The 21,480-nt window shown below is 37.6% G+C and overlaps 1 protein-coding gene across 17 annotated transcripts in view; it reads left to right on the top strand.

Annotated features, from left to right (window-relative positions):
• The window catches only part of mical3a (microtubule associated monooxygenase, calponin and LIM domain containing 3a), a 98,082-nt gene that overhangs the window by 26,397 nt on the left and 50,205 nt on the right, over positions 1-21,480 (top strand). For 15 of the 17 annotated variants that reach the window (XM_084124390.1, XM_084124378.1, XM_084124387.1 and 12 more), the window contains exons 2-13: positions 3,630-4,007; positions 4,151-4,358; positions 4,807-4,923; positions 5,106-5,207; positions 5,424-5,579; positions 8,440-8,540; positions 10,193-10,450; positions 10,865-10,980; positions 12,642-12,768; positions 16,298-16,391; positions 16,533-16,559; positions 16,931-17,078. In XM_084124390.1, the coding sequence (XP_083980516.1) occupies positions 3,732-4,007; positions 4,151-4,358; positions 4,807-4,923; positions 5,106-5,207; positions 5,424-5,579; positions 8,440-8,540; positions 10,193-10,450; positions 10,865-10,980; positions 12,642-12,768; positions 16,298-16,391; positions 16,533-16,559; positions 16,931-17,078 (1,730 nt within the window). In that variant the 5' untranslated portion in view covers positions 3,630-3,731. The remainder of the gene's footprint in view (positions 1-3,629; positions 4,008-4,150; positions 4,359-4,806; positions 4,924-5,105; positions 5,208-5,423; positions 5,580-8,439; positions 8,541-10,192; positions 10,451-10,864; positions 10,981-12,641; positions 12,769-16,297; positions 16,392-16,532; positions 16,560-16,930; positions 17,079-21,480) is intronic. The other 2 variants (XM_084124382.1, XM_084124386.1) reach the window with 1 other exon arrangement.

Consider the following 21,480-nt stretch of genomic DNA (forward strand, 5'->3'; position numbering starts at 1 on the left):
TAGCAGCTAGGCTATATCATTAACACCACATTGCTGTGTGTGACACAGGCCAGATATGTGTCTGAAATTTAATATACCTATAGTGACAGGTCACACCATGGCAGAAATGTGGGAGTTTCCTCTGTGAAAGAGATACTGGATAAAGACCTGTATTCAATTATAGCAGGCCCTGTTTTGGAAGTGTTCAGGCATGCCGGGAGTTAAAATTGTTATGCTGTAACTTTAACGTGGCTATAGGGCCTTGCAGAATTATGTAACCTGGCTCTTAACATCCTCCCATGAGTCAGTGTGACGAACAACAGATTTTACATTTGCTGTTTTTGACAGATTTTTTTAGTGTTGGTTTGTTGCTGTGGTCAAAGTCTCTCTTTTTAGAAGTCTCTACATTATTTTTTAGGAAGTGGTCCATGTTCTGGGGTTTGTCACCAAGTTGTAAAACATAAAGATTTTAGGGGAAACATTACAGAGTTTCCACGGTCATGTAACACTTTGAAATGGTAAATGAACATTTTTAAATGACCTGGAAATGTCATGGAAATCATAAAAGTTAATGCAAATCAATTCATATTCTATTTAATTTTTGCAGTTATGGTCAACAAAAATATTTCATTAGTTTTGTGTTTTTTATTTAAATTACTTTATGTGTATTAGTATTAACAATGCTTCCACATTAGGCTAGTGCCAAAAAAACAAAACAATGCAGCCTGCCCTCTATTAAATGATCTCCATACAACTAGACCCATGTTTCACAATACTTGTATGGTTGTAGTTACATGCACATGGTCATGCTTCCTTCTCGGCTTATGGCTAGTCCTGCATGGAATCCACAGAATTCCATAAAATCTCAGCGGACTTCTTCATGATTTTAACTGCTGTTGTTTTCTACACATCCTTTTATTTTTTAAATAATGGTTTCAGCTTCTTTTAAATCCATTCCACAGATTTCTGCAGGTTTTCCCTCCACCATCAACACAGAAAATGTGAATAAAGTATGCAGGTTCTGTGGGTCTTATGTCTGAGTGACCATGTGGTGTTTGTACACGTGTAGGCTATATGTGAAACCAGCTTTTTTCCCATGCTCTTCAGGAGGCAATCTCCTCACTTGTAACTCTTTGAGGGCTTTAAACAGGTTAGTCAGTGTTACCCAAGCTTCGCCGCTGAGGGTTTCTGATATCATATACGTGCCGAGGTTCTCAGCTTTCAGGGGCCGACAGAAGTAAAGCCGCATTAGGACAACCAGAAAAAAAAAATCTATATTTGTCCTATGAGGTTCAATTTCTGCACACCTTCAAAAGAAAACAGTTTTTCTTTCACTCAGCAATCTTTGTTAAATGAGCTGTACTTTGAACGTCAATGTATTTCAGCGTCGTATTTGTTTACATGACTGCTGCCGTGCAAAAAAGTGTATCCATTTGATGCATTAGTGTCACGTCAGAGGGTTATATATGGAGAGAGGAAACGGGTAACCAGATCCATCTGCCTAAGTAGTGCATTCACACGCCTTTCCAATTTTCAAAGTCAATGCAACAGCCTGACATGTGTAGTGAAAGGACAAAATACTTTGTGACTGTGAAATCCATTTGTTATATATTATTATTATTATATTATTTATCCGATGTCAAATTATAAAACCCTAACAAAGCATAGGCTGCATTTTGTTGTTAGTAAATGACTATTAAATATATTAAGCTAACACCGCAGGTACGGTTTTATTTTTAATTGCAGTTTTTTGTATTAGGCTACATTCAGTTGTCAGCTAAAATTTCACGATTATGAAAACGTGAGGACAATGTCGTTACATCACGTCTCGTGGCTTTGTGACACTGAATCTTTCAGTGGCTGGCCATGGTGTTGCGCTGGCCGCTGGCACAGCAGTCTCAGAGCAGTGAGGTCAGGAGTGTGTTTTCACAGCAGACTAGAGCTGGAACCGAGTGAAAGGGCCCTCACACTAACCCTTCACCTACCTTCCCTTTCATCGTGTTTCGTGAGGTGGAGATTTCCTTCATCCAGACCACACCTTAGCAGTCTGTGTGAGTCTGAGTTTGTTTAAATGGGACTGTGTGCATGTACGTGTCCTTGGCCATGGGAAACTGCTAATTTGTGATATTTTAGATGTTCTATTTCGGTTGATGACAGCTAGCTGTGTGGTCACTTTCAGTTGCCCAATTGAAATACAGTCTGAATGTGATTCTTTAGATGGGTCTGGATTATGTATTTCAGTCTTTTTTGATTGCTCAGCATTCTTTTCTCTCCATGTCTTTAGAGCATCTTGGAAAATTTTCCCTTCCTCATTCTTCTTTCAGAAAACTTTCCTGCACACTAGCACATTACCGAAATCTCTGGTTATCAGCATTTCTAGGCCTTTTTTTCTATGTTGGCTAATGATATCTGGTCTTTGTCAGTCTGAATAGAAGAGTGTGGCATTCTGTGTGAGACTCTCTCACTGTTTAAGGGCAAAATACATTGCTTTACATGTAGATCAGAATCAGGAGGTCTCCTCCCATCTGAAGAATGGACAGTTCTTCACCAGAATAATCTTTAAAGAGGAACATACACATACTGATAAAAGTTTGGCTATGCAAGACTATTTGACACTTGAGTAGGACATCGTGTCAGCAATAGTTTTTGATAACCGTGCAGCAATGCGGTTTATTTTTCTTTATTATATCTGGGGTGTCTTGTTCACAGTAGAATGCACAGACTTCCAAAAGGTCAATGTTTCCTGTTTGGGTTTCTGTGCGTTCATCAGACTTCCTGTGGTCACTGACACTCAGATAAGGGCATGGGGCATTTTCAGCTCTTTAATGCCAAGTCTTTATTAGAGCTTCTAGGTCCTTTAGGCTATGTGAATTTTTTCCAGGCAAGGTTTTTGGCAGCCTACTCTATGTTAGTGAAAGGTGTTGTTAACTTTTAAAACCTGTTTCATAGACTTGTTTCACACAGTATGTTTTACATAACTGCATTAGGCCTAGGCCCTATATAATGTTCTTGCTCTGTAGAAACATAAAGTGATATATTAATGACTTGAGCTTACTTTTACATAACTTAATCATGAAGCAGTTCTCCTTTTTTTGCAGAGAGGATAATTAAATGTCATTATCACTAAACTTCTGTTTAGATCAATGAAACTAAAATGAGAGTGTTAGTCTAGAATATATATTTCTTTCCTCTGATATAGCTACTTCATGTAGATCATAGTATAGTAATGTCTGTTTCTGTAACTATACCAGGAAGCTTTCTTCCATATATCTTGTTAAATCCATGCTGTGTTGTCTTGCAAGGTTATGCTAGGTTGAAAATTTCAAAATATAGTTGTAGTAATTAGTAGAGGACTGTCTTGTATTTATCATTGACATAAACATCTAATAAGGAGGCCTAGATGCAATCTGCAGATTTATTTCATTTTCTGGACTAATTTTTAGGGAAAGTTTTCTGAAATTGTTTTAAAATGGTAAGCTGTTAAACAAAGTGATTAACTCTTATCCATAACTTAAGACACAATCAAAATGATCCTAAATATTGACAATGAAAAAGATTTTTACTTCTGCAATGTTCTGTGCGTTTCCATGTGTGCCATAGCAATCTCTACATAAAATGTTTGACAAATCTTTTCTTCTTTCTTCATTCAGGGTGAAAATGGCCTATGGCGGAAGTTGAATCGAAAACAGACAGACTCTGAGTGAGCTGGACGGGGCTTGTCCCATAATCCCTGCTTATCGGGTCAAGAGACCATGGGAGATGGAGGCGTCAATGCGGTGGGAGAAGGGGTGAATCAGTCCCATGTGCTCTTTGACCGCTTCGTCCAGGCCACCACCTTCAAAGGCACTCTCAAGGCTTTTCAAGAGCTTTGTGACTTTCTGGAACTCAAGCCCAATGAATACCGTGTGTTCTACCACAAACTCAAGTCCAAGCTCAACTACTGGAAAGCCAAAGCCCTCTGGGCCAAATTAGACAAGCGCGCCAGCCACAAAGAATACAAAAAAGGAAGGGCCTGTGCCAACGCCAAGGTATGAAAGTTTCCCTGGGGCATAGGAGAGTGTTTTGGTTACTAGTTCTCAAACTTTCAATGTTCTAATTTTGTTCAAAATAGATTTAGTTTTTATGTGGCTTGATGATTTGGTTTTTATTCTTTGTGGATTGGGTTTCTCAGTGTCTGATCATTGGAGCTGGACCATGTGGTTTACGTACAGCCATAGAGCTGGGCTTCCTTGGAGCCAAGGTGGTTTTGTTGGAGAAGAGGGATGCATTCTCCAGAAACAATGTGCTCCATCTTTGGCCTTACACCATTCAGGATCTGAGGGGTCTTGGAGCCAAGAAGTTCTACGGCAAGTTTTGTGCTGGAGCCATCGACCATATCAGTGAGTAGTGTATATAAAACAATTTTTCTTTTAGAGAAAAAATTAACAGTACAGACATCCATTACAGATGATCCCATTACAGCACTAAATGTAGATGTAAATGTGTTACGATGCACCTTGGAGACCTTCGTAGGTGTTCAGGGACTCCTATCAAGTGTGTAGTAAATGCTAATATGTGCTGATGCATCCCAGACATTCAGTAGCCACCTACTCATGTAATCATTGTGGGATGTGTTGGGTAAAACCTGCCAAAACAAAGGCTTTAAACTTTGCCAGCAAGGTATAACAGTTTTGCCCAAGAAGAAAAATAACTTGGATGTGCGTGTTGTTGAATTGACCATCTTGCGGAAGTGATGCATCTAATTAGAGAAACTCCTCTAGAATGTCTGGTCCACTTGTTGAGTCGGATGATAAACGGGGTCTATGTTTTTGAATTATCTTACTCCAGGTATTCGCCAATTGCAGCTGATGCTCTTGAAGGTAGCTCTTCTTCTTGGCATCGAGATCCACGTCAACGTGGAGTTCAAAGGCCTCATTGAGCCACCAGAAGACCAAGAGAATGAGAGTAAGATCACTTTCTTGTGTCCTTTCCATGCTGAAATTTAGCTGTTTCATTAATTTGTTTCCTTTTCCACATAAATACCGGTCGTTCTAAAGAGCCTAGCCCTAGGCATATCCTGAATGGACACTAAGTCTTGTGGAGAAAGGACTTGTCTGTCATCGCTGAACATGCTGTTGGTTTTTCAGGAATTGGGTGGAGAGCCGAGGTCCACCCCAGAACACATCCAGTCAATGAGCTAGAGTTTGATGTCATAATTGGGGCTGATGGGAGGAGAAACACACTGTCAGGTAAGAATAGCACTTCATATTGAAAATTGAGAATGTTCTCTCTAAATCTTTGGTTCTTGTCTTGACATGAAAAAAATAATAAGTGATGTGTGCTAAGGGACTTGAACAAACCTTGGTGTGTAACTCGCCCCACTCGGTTTATCCTGCAGGCATGAATATTTAGGAGAAATTATCTATAAAAGTGAATTCTTATAAATGTTTATCCTGTCTCTCCAGGGTTCAGGAGGAAGGAGTTCAGGGGCAAACTGGCTATCGCTATTACAGCAAACTTCATTAACCGCAACACGACTGCAGAGGCAAAGGTGGAAGAGATCAGTGGAGTTGCCTTCATCTTCAACCAGAAGTTCTTTCAGGACCTTAGAGAAGCCACAGGTAAAACAAGCACTCTTATTGAAGATATATCAGGGGCGTTTCCTCCAAGGAGGCAAGGGCCAAAAAATTAGATAAGAAAATAATCCATATTCATACCTGCAAACTTGTCGCTTTTCGGCGACAATCGCCGTTTTCTTGGTCAATTGGGTCATGTACGTGAATCGCGTAGAACCGGAGAGTTTTTTTTGGGGGGGGGGGGGGGGGGGGGGGGGGGGGGGGGGGGGGGGTATTGTTTCTCACAGTAACTGCCATGCAGGCTAGAATTGCGAAACATTATTGGATAATTCTTATAATTTACATTTCTCTGGGCCAATCGGAATCTTAGCACTTTTTCTCTTGGCCAATTGGAATCTTAGCACTTGCGTCATAATCTTGAAGCACACACACAGCGTCAACAACAGCTGAGCTCGCCATTTGCCTGGCTAAGTTACCGTGCGAGTCTAATGGAAACTCACGCATGAATTTTTCTGCATTGAACTTGTTTTAGCGCCCGCCAAAGCCGCCAAAGTCTTATTTGATCGGTGAATAATGTAGATGAACGGCTACGTTTGTGACAGGGCGCATGTTTTAACTAAAATAACGACCAGGGAGAGAGAGTGAGAGAGAGCCGGTCGCGCGCGCGCACTCTCTGTGTAAACGACTTCACCGTCTCCAAACTAGGCGCTGTGTTGCTCTCTCTCCCTCGCACATATTAATCAAAATAAATCGACACGGTGGTAAAAGGTCGGAAGACCAAAGTTTCGTGTGGAGCATTCAGAGATTTTTTTTCCCCTGAATTATACTGCTGGGTGTGAATTGTGCTAAATAAGTTTCCTTATCTTCTCTGAAAAGCGTTCCGGACATTCAGCTGACATAAAACAACACTTTAATTAAACGAAATAAAACTATACAGTGATGAAATGTTTTCTATGTTGACACAAATCTTGGATGTCCATGTCCTAACTGCTGGGATAATCACACAACGCGCACGACACGTCCAATTCGCGAACTAATGACTCCTTTGAACCGATTCATTTTAATGAATGGTTAAAACAACTGATCTTTCCAACAGTGAACTCAGGAGACGTCTGAATCGGTGTATAACTAATCAGTAACACTTTACAATAAGGTTCTATTTATGACATAAATTAAATAAAAAGTACAGTTTGCTAACTCAAGCTTAAACTTTAAAATAAATAAAACCACTTTTTTTTAAAAAGCATTTTAAAAATTTTTCCACACAGTGCTATCAAGAATCGATAAGAGAATCGTTAAAGAATTGGATCGATAATCAGAATCGTCAGTGGCATTATTATTGATAAAATTTTATCAAATCCCATCCCTATGTGAAGACAGTAAAATTATAATCAAACATTAAAGAACATACATGTTTTTTAATAGTTTTTTTTTAAGAGTTAAAAGATTAAAACATTTTGCTAACATGAGGTCTTATTGTGTCACTGTCAGTCTTGTTACATCAGTGCAAATCTAGGGTATGCAGATTAATTATTATTATTATACATCATTCATCAGCATGCATTGATTAATCCCATGGCATGTATAAAAAAAAAGTTAGTCTGCAACCCCCCCCCCCCCCCCCGCGACACTGTCACCTATTTTAGTGTGAGGAGTTTGCAGGTATGCATATTACAAAAATAAAACGACACAAATTTTACAAAATGTGACATTAAGAAGTGTATCACTCGTTTTTCTAAAGTAGCACTGTCCAACAGCGTCTTTCATGCTTCCCCTGAGCCCATTGAGTTTTAACAGACCCCCTAAAGTGTGTGGTGGGTTTGATGGGGTGTAATTGAGAATTAATGGGGGAAAGTCATGTGAGAGGAGGCAATGCCTCCATCGTGCTATGATTTAATTTGATTGGTTATGATTGGATACAATTGGTTTGTGTGATGATTCCCGCCTCTTTTTTTTTTGTGCGCGTTCACAAATTAGTCTGAATGAACAAAATGATGCCACTAATGGGAAGACTAATTAAAAAGTAAACAACTCAGTCACTTAGATTTTACCGCTTTGTCAAATCAAAATCAAACTTGAGATGGCCTGAAAACATGATGACTTTTTTTTTTTTTGTGCAATCAGCTTGGTGAAATTAAAAGTACATCTTCATGTCTTTGACCTGTTTTTACAGAGCTTGATGACTGATGATGATCTGAGAATAAGTTGACTATTAAAAAGAATAGCTGAACATCAGTTAGTATAACATGGACATCAAATTAAATATATTGTTTAAATTGATATAGCCTTTAGTTATTGTTTTAGAATAAATGTAAAAATGCTTAATACTTAACTTGATGAGATTTATACTTGGTTTTGATAAATAGAAAATAAATTACATTGTTAGGATTTAATTTAAAATACAAAATAGAGTTGTTTTGCTTCTTTCTTTTTTTTTGTAATGTAAAGTAATGTTTATTTAACTAGGAAAAGGTAACAACCTTAAGTACAACACGTAACACACACAACTGAGGACTTTGCTTCCTCATTTCAGAACACTGCATGAATCTCTTTTGTGGTACTTCTTGAAGTTCCAGCCGTGTAGGAAATAAATACATGGAAAATATGTTATTGATGATCTGTCCCTGTGCTTTGTGTTGAGGGCAGTTTTTGTTGCTGTTTTCTGAGTTGTATAATCAATGTCATCCCTCTCTCTCTTTCTTCTGTTGATTGAGGGAGTGGGCGCATTATCTGCTGCACAGATGGAACATAATTACATCAGCGAACGGATGCAAACAACTTCCTCTTTCTCTGTCCCCTTTTCCCCCGTTGACATGCTGTCTGTCACATCTCCACTTTAATCTATCCCTCCCTCTTGCTCCCTCTCACTCATTTTGTCCTTTTCTCTGTTGGTTTGCCTCCACAGGAATTGACCTGGAAAACATAGTCTACTATAAGGATGACACACACTACTTTGTAATGACTGCCAAAAAGCAGTCTCTGCTGGAGAAGGGCGTTATTCTACATGTGAGTGATCAAAGAGTTTCTTTTGCCAGTTTTTATACTAATCTCCACTCTTTTCTCTCTTTTCCCTCACTCTTTATCTCAGTCTCTTCCTGTTTGCCTTTCTATGTCCCTTAGAAAAGTACTAGCACACCTCTACTCAAGGCACATGATTTGACTTATGTAGCACAAACATACATTATGATCCTATTGGAAAAAAACAACCTTGAACGGCTTAAGCTGGTTTTAGTTGGTCTGGTGTGGCAGGTAAACCAGCTGATTGACCAGCTAAATCAGACATACATTAGCTTGGTGAGGCTTAAACCATCTAAGACCAGCAAAAAAACATATGGTTTAAGATGTTTTTTTGGGGGGTGTTAAATGCCAAAGTACTGCCTTAACCAGAACTATTAATGAATATACACTACTTTTCAAAAGTTTAGGAAGAGTTTATTTTTAATTTTTACGTTTTATTCAGCAAGTACACATTCAATTTATCGAAAGTGACAGTAAAGTCATTTATGTTACATAAGATTTCTGTTCCAAATAAATGCTGTTCTTTTGAACTTTTGGTTATACTTTATTTTAAGGTGTCGTTGTTACACTGTAATTATACATTTATATTATAGAGTAATATTAAGTAATGTACTTACTATAAGGTTAGGATTAGGGTTTGGTTAAGGGTTAGTTGCATGTAATTATGCATAATATATAGTTATTACTATAGTAACTACATGTAACATATTGTATCATACGTATCCTACTAAAGTTCTAGGTGTTTAATTATGTCTTTAGAAGGCTTTTTGGCCATAGGAGTGTAAATAATCATTACTTTGAGCGGACAGTCTGTTCCCATTTATTCACAATGAGCTCTTCTGCTCTGTTCCCAGTACTGCCAAGTTTGTTGAATCATTAACAAGGAACCTCAATCCCAGCCCTCTCTCTCACACTCATACATAAACTCTTGCACGATACGACTGATATAATGATGCACAGTAATGACACAAATTAATGTAGTTCGATAGGTTGCAAGAGAGTCATACTTGCTTTGCATTTTTCAGGATAAATTACAGAATCCCACTGGGGAAACAAACACTCGTATTTAATGTGTCAGGATTATACTGTAATGGTGCTCGAAATAAAGCCATTTTAAATGAGTGTCAGTGCTGAGAGTCCTCATCCGTTTTAAAAAGCCTGGCTGTTAGCAGAAACAAACACTAGTCTCTCGTAGCAACATGAATCAGAGAGGAAAAGACCTCTCAAATATCCCATTACCACACCCACAGCCACTCATCACTGAATTATATGCCTTGCGGTGCTCTACAGTTGCAGACAACTGAGCGTAGTTTTGAAAAATCAAACCCACCTTATGACGTAATTACATTGTTCTCAGTGCTGAAAATTGTTTGACTGTTGGGTTTTCATGTTTTATGGGGACTTTCCATAGACATAATGATTACTTTCAGCATTTTTACATGTTCAAAAACATCACTTAGTATGGATTTCCATCTTTGTAAGGACATTTTGGCCCCTTCATGTTGGGATTACTTGAACCACACACACAGAACACAAAACACCCTGGTCATAGTATTTTAAAGTATTATTATATTCTTTTTTTATTAAATAAAATATGTATATTTATTTTATTTATTTATTTCCCCCCCACTCTTGTATAGGACTATGTCGACACAGAAATGCTGCTCTCCAGGGCCAATGTTGACCAGAAGGCTTTGCTCTCCTACGCTAGAGAGGCGGCAGATTTCTCTACCAATCAGCAGCTTCCTAAACTGGATTTTGCCATCAACCACTATGGCCAACCTGATGTCGCCATGTTTGACTTCACCTGTATGTATGCCTCCGAAAATGCAGCACTCGTCCGCCAGCGCAACGGCCATAAGCTGCTAGTAGCCCTGGTGGGGGACAGCCTTCTAGAGGTGAGTGGAAAACCCATGTGGAGAAGAGAAATAAGACTATTTTCTTGTAAGGTAGTTTGTTATTTGTTATAACCTACTTTAATAGAACCAGATGGTGTTTTTCCATGAAGTACCACAAAATTGGCTTTTGCTCTTCTCCAATGGCTTCCTTTGACAAATTTCAACTTCTGAAAATACATTTTCTCACATAAATCTGAAACCACCACTTTAGAATCTGTGGTAATGAAAGCATTACTTTAAAACATCACACACAGTTAAACTATCTAGACTGCGGCTGTGAAGGGTAGTTTTTCCATTATATTCCAAACAGAAGGTGACTGATTTCTAATATGAATTTTACAGCCACTCATTTATCACTCTTAGTGTATGAGGAACAAGTTGACTGATGGAAATGTGGTGTTTTTTTGTGTTTAGCCATTTTGGCCAATGGGCACTGGAATAGCAAGAGGTTTCTTGGCAGGCATGGATGCAGCGTGGATGGTGCGTAGTTGGGCTAATGGAAGCTCCCCTCTGGAGGTCCTGGCTGAACGGTAAGACAGATTTTATGTTCAGAACAGAAAGCTAGTGGGCTGCTTACAGCATGCTGTGCAGTATATACTACTCCAACCATATAAACCCCCCCATACCCCCCCACCCCCCAAGTTTTGAATGGTGTTGTATGTCTGCGTGGTGTTTTAATATGCTTTAAGACAAACCATGTGCAAATTCATCAGTCAAAAACACCATTGCTGAGTATTTTCTCCTCAAAACTGCAGTGTACCAAAGACAGTCTCAAAAACATGGTTTCAAACCGCCCCTGTTTTCTACGTCACAAATATGTAACCAAACTTGTCAACGTGCGGGGCGGGGCTTTTCCACAGTGAGCACAAGAACACCTATAAGAAGGGACAGGAAAAATCGTGTATGTAATGCAATATAGCTGGGTAATTATGTATATGATAATTATCATTAGAGTGTTTCTAAGGATGCTGATATTTGAAGGCAGCTGTCTGACTCTGAGATGACCAATGGGAACATGGTTTGTGTAACATTAGCAACACATTGTTATCCGTTTGATAACATAGTCGAGCCAAAGGCTTATCCTATCAATTACCGTTTTGTGTCCACTGTTGTAGAGAGCGAAACATAAAATGTATTACCATTCTGATACATCGACTTGTCAACGACCCTGTATAATTCACTCTTCGTCGTCTTCTGAATCATTTTCTGAATCAAACATATATGGCTGACTTTAACCAATATTTCCACTTGCAATTATGTAGGGTTTACTACAGTAAAGTTAACTGAGTGGATCAGGTAGTCTGAGCAGGTGTGATTGAGTGGAGGCGGGGACTAATTTGCATATTCATGGTTTCATGAGTTCATGAAGTCCTTTGGTTGTCACATGACCTCACTGTGTTGCTTGTTTTATTCAGCAAATCGCATCGAGGTATACTAATGGGAATAAATGCTATTTTTATTTTTTTTTGCATTTTAATTCGATTTGTGTTAGAATTTTTTAACTTTTGACAGTTGCTCTTGATATAGCTAAATTTTTCACTCTGGAAATGAAAGGTCTAGGTGAACTTATTGCATTGTGAGAAATCATGTATTGTAATCTCGTGCAGTGTGAAAAGTGGGGAACACAACTGCATGACACAAAATCGCAAAAATGTATATGCTTGTTTTTCCAGCACTATATAGGGAAAACATTGTGAAAATATGAAAGTCACATTGTACACCATTTCAGAGTTCATACACAAATAGAGATGTTGAATATCAAAAAAATCCTTTACTGCATACTATACAAATATGAGTAATATGGTGTTATGCAATACCAAAAACATCCAGAGTGATATACTGCTGCTGCAGAGCACTTATGATGAGGTTGACAGTGATTGTGTCTTCAAACTGAGCAGTAAACAGCTCAAGCCCTCACAGGCTGTCATTTACTGTTACTTTTCTCCCTGCACTGTTATTTTGCTGCATACGGCAGGGTAAGTCACAGTGGTAAAGCACTTTTCTACTTGTATGCAATAAGCAGCATGTTTGTGGGGAAGCAAAAGTGTTTTGCGAGCGAGTAGCCTGCATGATGTCTCTAGGGTCTCATCTTGAGACATCATCACTAATGGGACTAATGCCAAGATTAAGGGAATTTGGGTCTGATCTCATGGTGTGTAGTAATCATGACCACTGCTCCCTTGGGTTTCAGGGAAAGCATCTATCGACTGCTGCCACAGACGACACCAGAGAATGTGAGTAAGAACTTTAGCCGCTACAGCGTTGACCCAGCTACACGGTACCCCAACATCAGCCTTCACCAAGTGAGACCCAACCAGGTGGGTTTTTGCACAGTTGACCCATCAGCCTAGTTTTAAACCAAAATACTGTACTAGTCAATATTTGGTCATTTTAAGATGGTCGCCATCATCCAAAGATCACATACATTCCCCTTTTGTCAGTTTTTTAAAGGGGTGGTAAAACGCCTTTTTTCGAAGGCTTGATTGTGTTTGTGGGGTGCACTGTAACATGTGTTCATGCTTCGTTTTTAAAAATTCGCATTATTTTTCACATATTTAACCATTATTCTACACTGCTCTGTCCCTCCCTGTAAAAACGGTCGGATGATTTCCGCGTTCTATGAAGTCCCCTCCCTTTAAAATACGCAATGGGCTCAGATTGGTTAGCTGGCCCAGTGTGTTGTGATTCGCTAACCGCCAAGTGCACGTTGTTCGGACACGTCGGACACGTCAAACATTGGCTTTACAACAGTAGCCAAATCAAACACAAAACCATGTTTAGCATGCCTGTAGATAAACAAGCATGTAGATAAACAATACATAAAAGCTATAATCAAATAATAATTTACACTGATCACATAAACGACAACACAACAACCACGAACATTCCAAGTTCGCTGCGCTGGTGATATTAAACAGAAGTTTGTATGTGTTTGTCGGATAAGTATGAATTAACGTTAGCATTTAACAAACTGGTTTGTGGAGCCAAACAGCGTTGTCCTTTGTTTACTTCCTTGCTACAACGTACAATTAACAATACAAACTATTACAGGAAAACACAACGACGAAAAATAAATCATACTTACAGGTTGTGGCCCGTAAACAGTTTCTGTTTTTAAAGTTGGAACTGCTCCATCTTTCAGGACTAGCCGTTGTGCGAATCCTTCATCGGAGGAGGGGTTTATGTAAATATTGGGCTTAGTGATGTCAGCAAGCCCGCAGGAATGTCGTGTAGTCCCTACTGGCCGTTTTTTGTAGTTCTTAGAAATTGATTTCTTTAAAAGCAAATATCTCCCTTTGCTTTAAACTTTGAAAGTTGTAACTTTGCAGATGTTGTTTATGCTCAAACAGCAACATTACACACTAACTAAATTTAGAAAAGTGAAATCGTGTTTTACCACCCCTTTAAAAAAAATTGCTGACAGGCTTTGGCAATGGATACTTAATAGAGCTGTTTAATATATTGGCAGAATTGGCACCATATGGGTTATTGTCCAGTATTAGGTTGTTTTTTTTTATTATTGATTTGTGTCAGTTGTAATTGGATAAATATAATCGGTTTTGGATATTTAGGGTGTGTTCACACTTGTAGTTCGGGTCGCTTCGTCCAAACCAAAAAAATAAGCATTTAGTCCTTGTCTGATTAGCCTTCAGATTGGCATTTTTATAACCAAACATAAAGGCATAAGGATATGTTCACAACCTGATTGGTCGACTTTTATGACGTACCGGTATTGCCTATTTTGAGACGGAACTTACCGAACATTCAAAATAATGCTGTGTACTGGGATAAATGCACTCGTTGCATTTATGTGTATGATGGTGTTTTGATCAGCTGAGAACTCGTGAAGAGCTTATAAAATGTGTAAAGGAGTCAAAACACACATAAACGATCTGCTGCAAGGAGACGCGGTTCTGATGCTTGTACTGAACTGTGAAAGGCAAACTAAACTATGATGAGAAAAAAAATATATATGCATGATGATTCTTTCCTTTTTAGGGTCTTGTCTTCCTGTTTTTGGTTCGTTTACATGTCTTTGGTCCGTGTTGCGTTCATATTTCCGTCGAACCACACCATAGTTTGTTTGGAAGTGGACCGAGACCCATCTTTTCAGCGGTCTCGGTCCGCTTATTTGGTGCACACCAGGGTTCCGATGGCAGCATTCAGACATGTTCAAATAAACTGCACTGAGCAATCGCACGATTCGCACCAGGGTTCGTTTTAATTGAAAATTAAAGATCATTACTTGTGAAAGATCATTTGTCTCCTTATATTTTACATTTGCCACTCTTTTAAAGTTAATATTTAAAATATGGATTTATAATATGTTTATAATTTGTGTTAGATATTTATTTTAATAATTAACACTTAAATGTAATATTTAGAAAATCCAATAATAATGATTACATTATAAATTGACTTGTATTTAAAATGATTGATTTGTAGATTTATGTATTGACAAAAAAAGTATTGAATTTTAATATTGGCCATTTATCAGTTATTGGCTATAACATAAAAACAAATGAAGGCTTATTTGCATTGGCCAGAGGTGTTGCATCCCCAAAAATAATTTATATTTTCAGATTATTTTACTGAGTAGGGCTATTTTGAGTAGGGCTGCGACTAATGATTATTTTGATAATCGATTAATCTGTTGATAATTTTTTCGATGGAAAATCGAAAAATTATTATACATTAACAACCTTTTTCATTTTTAACAACCTAAATCAATTCTTTTAAACAATGTTATTCCACATCCTTCACAATGCTGTTCTCCAAACAATGTGTAATATAAAGTACAAATAAAAAAAAAAACAAATATTGTGAATGTATCTATGTAGGCTATGCTGTGCATAAGCAAAAAAGGGTTAAAATACAAACATTACATTCTAAACCTATCAATTGATTGCTTACTATTTTAAAGCAGAACTTAAAATGACTATTAAAGATGAGCAAAAATAAAAGCACAAAATGTTAACTTGTATGAGGAACACATTCACTCGTCTGAACATAGTAATCATATTACATTAATGGGCTATTCCAACAATAGTGCATTTACTGTTACTGCTCTCATAAATATTTACTTATGTTAGATGTAGAATTTTAAACCTATAACTTTAAAAATTGTTTTTTTTTTAGCAAAATGTGTATTTTAGTCAGAATTATTATGCTCCTATTCTACTGCGCTCCGTCTGTTTGATGCGTATGCGCCCACCAGCTCTCGTTCATTGAACACTGAAGTTTAACAAGACACTTGTTGTCAGAATATGCTAAATGGAAATGCTTGTGGGACTTTCTGACATTTACAGATAAGGATATATCCATAAAATTTAAGTTATGCGCTGAAGAAAACACATGTCAGATGCTTTAAACAGCACACGCATCTGTCAAAGAACAACAGTGCAAGACGTGGTTAATGTGTTTGAACGCTTATAAATATAAATATATTCTCATCTTTTGGACAACTTGGATCATGTACTTAAACTGCAGCTGTGTCCTCTGCTGTTTTCCATGTGCGTTTTTTCAAAGAAATGTGTTCTTCACAACCAATCAATAATCAAATTCGTTGTTGATTATTTTCATTATCGCTAATAATCTATTATATCATTAGTTGTTGCAGCCCTACTTTTGAGTAAATATTGTGTTTACATTTTTTTAATGTGTATATATATTGGCATTAAATCAGCCATCTGCCACCCTGCTCTCTAAGTAATGGCATCAGCCATTGCAAAAAAAAAAAAAATGTTGACCACTATTTATTATTATTAAATATGATATTGGATCGCTTGGATAATGGTGGCCCTCGTAAGAAATAAACATGAGCACTAATACTATAATTGTCCGCAGGTACGGCATCTGTTGGACACTGGAGAAACCAGGGATTTGCGCATTGACATGGAGAATGTGGTCAACTCTTCAACTCCTAAGCTCACAAGAAATGGTGGGTAGATTTAGTGTCACATTAGTATTGCACATCAGCTGTGGTTAAATTGTTTTTTCCTACATTTATTTAGCCTTTTCACCCTTCATGTTGGATGGTGTCAAAAGTAAATGTGTATAACTTGATTTATTCTCCTCCTAGAAATTCTGCTTGAGAAGCAATTGCAAGGTAATTTTACGGGCGACTGATCTGAATGCATGACATTCTACAGGCTTTTCAAAAAGCTTTGTGCAGTTTATTGTATGAAAAGAGTAACTCTGACATGGAATGGAAAAGTGTCTTTCGAGCGCTACAGAATTAAACAACTATGCACTAACATATTTGTGGATTTTCACAAACTTAGAACTACTGCTAGTGTCGTCAATGTCTTGAATGTTTCATAACCACTCAAAAGGGAATGAAATGCACCATGAAAGTTCTTCAGGCCCTGCTCTGGTTATGTGACTAACTCCGATCTGATTGGATGTCGGCGCATACCATTATTGAATATGCATATTCTTGCTTCAGAGGCGCCTGCTGACTTGCTTACTTCCCATCAGAGTCCATCGTGCGCTCCAGTAAGCTGCTGAACTGGTGTCAGAGGCAGACGGAGGGATACCGAGGTGTTAGTGTGTCTGATCTCACCACGTCCTGGAAGAGTGGCTTGGCGTTGTGTGCGCTCATCCACCGATACAGACCAGACCTCATGTAAGTGCAGTATGCCACATGCTGATCCCAAAAAATGCCCTGTGTTATTATGGTTCTATATTTAGAGATGCAGGACTGGAGGACAAACACTGCTGCAGAGAATCAGAGATCCAGTTCATACAAAGAATAGCATAACTTGTTTTTGAGAGGACGTGCAAGTCATATGCCCCTGCAGTTTGAGAAGACAGGAGATCAAGGCAAAGTTAAAAAGAAAAATGTTTGCCGGTTTTGTTGTATGAATGAGCTTTGGACTATCATCATAAAAGATGCATTCTCTACTGTAGATTTTTCCTTATTTAAAGGCTTTACACAAACAACTGAATAACACCTGTGACAAATGTTTAAAATGATTGGTACTTTTATTCAGCAAGGGTGCATTAAATTGAACAAAAGTGACAGTAGTAGAGACATTTATAATGTTTTATACATTTTTCTATCATTTGACAATGTAGACGGGAGTAATTCTGAGAATAAATTAAGTAATTCTGCTGAAAATTCAGTTTTACCGTTATATAAATAAATGACATTTTAAGATGTATTAAAATCAAGATTTTTTTTAAAATTGTAATTGTATTTCACAATATTACTGTTTTTACTGTTATTAAATTCAGCCTTGGTGAGTGTAACTGAAAATATTAAAGTATACATTACTATAAAAACTAATGTAGTCCAGTTTAATCGGATTCACAAATGAATTACTCTTATGAGTAGTTTTTTTTTTAATGAATAGTTTATAAAGATAATTCACCGGTTTGAATCAATCTGAAACCCTGTCCTATATTTTTTCTATATATAAGCAAAATGGACATTTACTACTGAGGTATAGTCAAATTAATAAGAATCAAAATTGGAATTGAATCAAATCGAGAACTTGTTAATCAAATCAGTCTAAAAAAATCTGTATCAATACCCAGCCCTGTTTTATAATAGGAGACAGAGAAAAACATATTAGTCAAAAACTAGACACAAAACAAAAGATTCAATGAGCCAAAGATTCAACCACTTTGCTGTTAAGCTGCAGAATATGAGTCAGCAGTGATACGGTCTTTGATAATAATAATACTCAAATGTTTCTTCACCTGTGGCAGTTAATTTGTCTTCACCTCGTTACTTTCAATGAGCTACATATAGCTTTGTTCACCATGTAGTATTTATTTACTTGGCATATTCATCTGTTGAGTACAGCACACTGTAATAAAAGTACATTTGGTTAAGTTGCTCTGTTGCAGAAGGGCAGAAACTGTAGTTATTCTTTCACTGGGGTCTGTTGTGTAGAGCAGCTGAAAGCCTCATTAGCCTTTGAGACGTACATTAGCATTATTATAACTCTCTCCATTAGAGCAGATGCTGAGTGACCTTTAAAAGCTTTTGCTCATGAGCTGTTTGTTATAGTCCGCTAAACTAGTCTGCATTTTTGTTTTTAGGCAGCATTAGTGGAATTCTCTGAGGAATATACTGTACTCCGACAATTTCCTTCCTCGCTAGCTCTCCAGACACTTATGCAGTGTATTAGTTCAGTTTTGTGAAATATTGCAGTTTAAATTTTCTATTTTAATATGTTTAAAGATTCCTGTGGTGTTGAAGCAAAATTTTCAGCATCATTACTCTAGTCTTCAGTGTCACATGATCCTTCAGAAATCATTCTAATAAGAAATGTTTCCTGAGCACCAAATTATGGAGCTAGAATTGTCTTTATTACATGCGAGAAAATAAATGATCTGAGAGAAAAAAAAAAGTTTGAGAGAAAAAGTTATCACACTGATAGCAAAAAAGCATTTCATGAGAGTTAAAATAATATTTGAGAGAAAAAGTTTTCATACCAATAGCAAAAAATAATAATATTTGAGACTAAAAAAAGTTTTGACAGAAAATATTTTCTCATAGAACATAAAAAAATATAAATTTGAAATTTTTAAAATTATTTCTGAGAAAAAAAATCTCTCTCAAAATACTTTGAAAAAAACTCTCAAATATATATTTTTTGCTATCAGTGTGAAAACATTTTCTCTAAAAAAAAGTGTTTCTCTCAAAACGCTTTTCTTTGCTCTCGATGCAATTTCTTGCTCTCGTGTCAGGATTTTGCTTTTGCTGTGAAAATTGTGTCATGGGCGGGGCCACGTTCCTATTGGCCAGTCGGGTGAGCATCGTCTTGTCTTGGGAGTCAAACTGAATCATTACACCATTGTTCGGTTCACCGGCATAGATGCCGCCTCTGCCTTAGTTGAGCATATAATACACAAAAAACACATTCATTCATGAATATGAGTGCTATTTTTTAATGTTTAATCTTCAGTGATGCTGAACTTGCTCAGCCAGCTACCCATCGAGTTGTGTGTGTCATCATCTTACCCATACGCGTAGGAGCTTCAAAATCGTTTTGTCCCCCCCACTATTTCCCAATGTAAGATTTTGTTTTGCATTGCCTGCCTATCTCTGCCGATTTCGGAGTCTCCAAATGAATCCATTCTGCAACTTTTAAATGCATAATTACATTTTAAAAAAACGAAATTATAGGCTTAAGTGCAGGGTCCGAAAGTTGGTCGTTATGTCGCTATGGTTACACACACACACACACACACACACACACACACACACACCGGTGCGCTCAAAGTCGTCTGTCAGTTGTGCAGTTACCCAGAATCTCCTGAATGAAGTTAAAACCCATCATGTCACTGGATGAAATAAAATCGACTAGCAAAAATACAGGAGGCCGCCTTACAAACGAGTGTGTGGAGGATATTGTCATTTCGCCGTAAGGTTTTTTATTTTTTAAATAAGAGACGATCTAGGGCTGAAATGTGTTTTTTAAATCAAGTGATCAAAGTGCTCGTTGCCGCTGCGATCAGTGGCGCGATACAGTGTTTTCTTGTGTGGCTCGCGCACACGCCGCACTGTCTTCACTCGGACGCGCGCTTCAATCCGTTGCGGATACTCTCTCTTCGTTCTGGTGAAATCACAAAACATAATGCACACAAACGTGTCCCTGCTTGATATACAACCACTGATGAACATAATCGGTTTTGATGAGAGAAAAAAACTACGAGAAAAAAAAAAACTATACAAGTGCAGATTAGAACCCAGAACCTCTGACACGCTTGGCGAAAGTTCTACCACTGGACCATTAAGGTAACATATTTTGAGCATTTAAGTGCTTTATTCCCCCGAAGCCCCCTAGCATTTACTGTCCCCCCCAGATTCAAAATTGCTCCTACGCCCCTGATCTTACCCAAACATTGGAGTGTCCGTGCTCAACTAAGGCAGAGGCGGCATCTATCCCGGTGAACCGAACAATGGTGTAATGATTCAGTTCGACTCTCAAGACAAGACGATGCTCACCCGACTGGCCAATAGGAACGTGGCCCCGCCCATGACACAATTTTCATAGCAAAAAATATATATTTGAGAGTTTTTTTCAAAGTATTTTGAGAGAATTTAAATTTTTTTATGTTCTATGAGAAAATACTTTCTCTCAAAACTTTTTTTAGTCTCAAATATTATTATTTTTTGCTATTGGTATGATAACTTTTTCTCTCAAATATTATTTTTTCTCTCATGAAATGCTTTTTTGCTATCAGTGTGAAAACTTTTGTCTCAAACTTTTTTTCTCTCTCAGATCATTTATTTTCTCGCATGTAATAAAGACACAATTCTAGCTCCATACAAATCAGCAATCTTGAAAACAGTTGTGCTGGTTAGTATTTTGTGAAAACCACTTTTTCTTTCAGTTTACAGTATATTCAACCACATTTATTTGAAATAGAGATCTTTTTTAACGTTATAAATGTCTTTTGTCACTTTTGTTTAATTGAATGTGTCCTTGCGGACAATGATTTCTTAAAGTTTGACTGACTCCAAACTTTGAATGGTATGTCAGTTTGATGGTTTGATGTGGATGTTTTCAAATTGATCACTTTTTTAAATTAAGTAGTAGTTCTTAGCGGTTTCTGTTTCAGTTCTAAAAGCGTTCATTCTAACAGTTTCAATGACGTTTGCCATTTTGACGCAGTATGAGCAATACAGACTGTTGGGAATGCAGCAAATGCAGATTCATCTTCACAGTTTAACCAAAGTCCCTTTAAGGCAAGTCATTTCACCCGGCGGCCATCTTTGAAATGCCTCTCAGGCAGCTATTCCAGTCATGCAAGAACAGCTCCTATCTCTTTGAATGGGGAAACATCAAATATCTATAGCAACCGGAGCTTTAAAAGGCAGACGCAATGACTTTACCTATTGCCGATTGGCTCTTATAGTTATTCCGCCATATAACGCGTTTTACTATCTCCCATTCATAGTAATATGAGTTCACCGTCTTTAAAGTCTTTGATTTAACAAAATGCTCTCGACAGAAGTTGGACTCCATACAGTGAAGCTCATGTGTTGGATGCCGCAATCAAGTAATATC

The sequence above is a fragment of the Abramis brama genome (assembly GCF_963993115.1).
Source record: "Abramis brama genome assembly, chromosome: 9".
NCBI lineage: Eukaryota > Metazoa > Chordata > Actinopteri > Cypriniformes > Leuciscidae > Abramis > Abramis brama.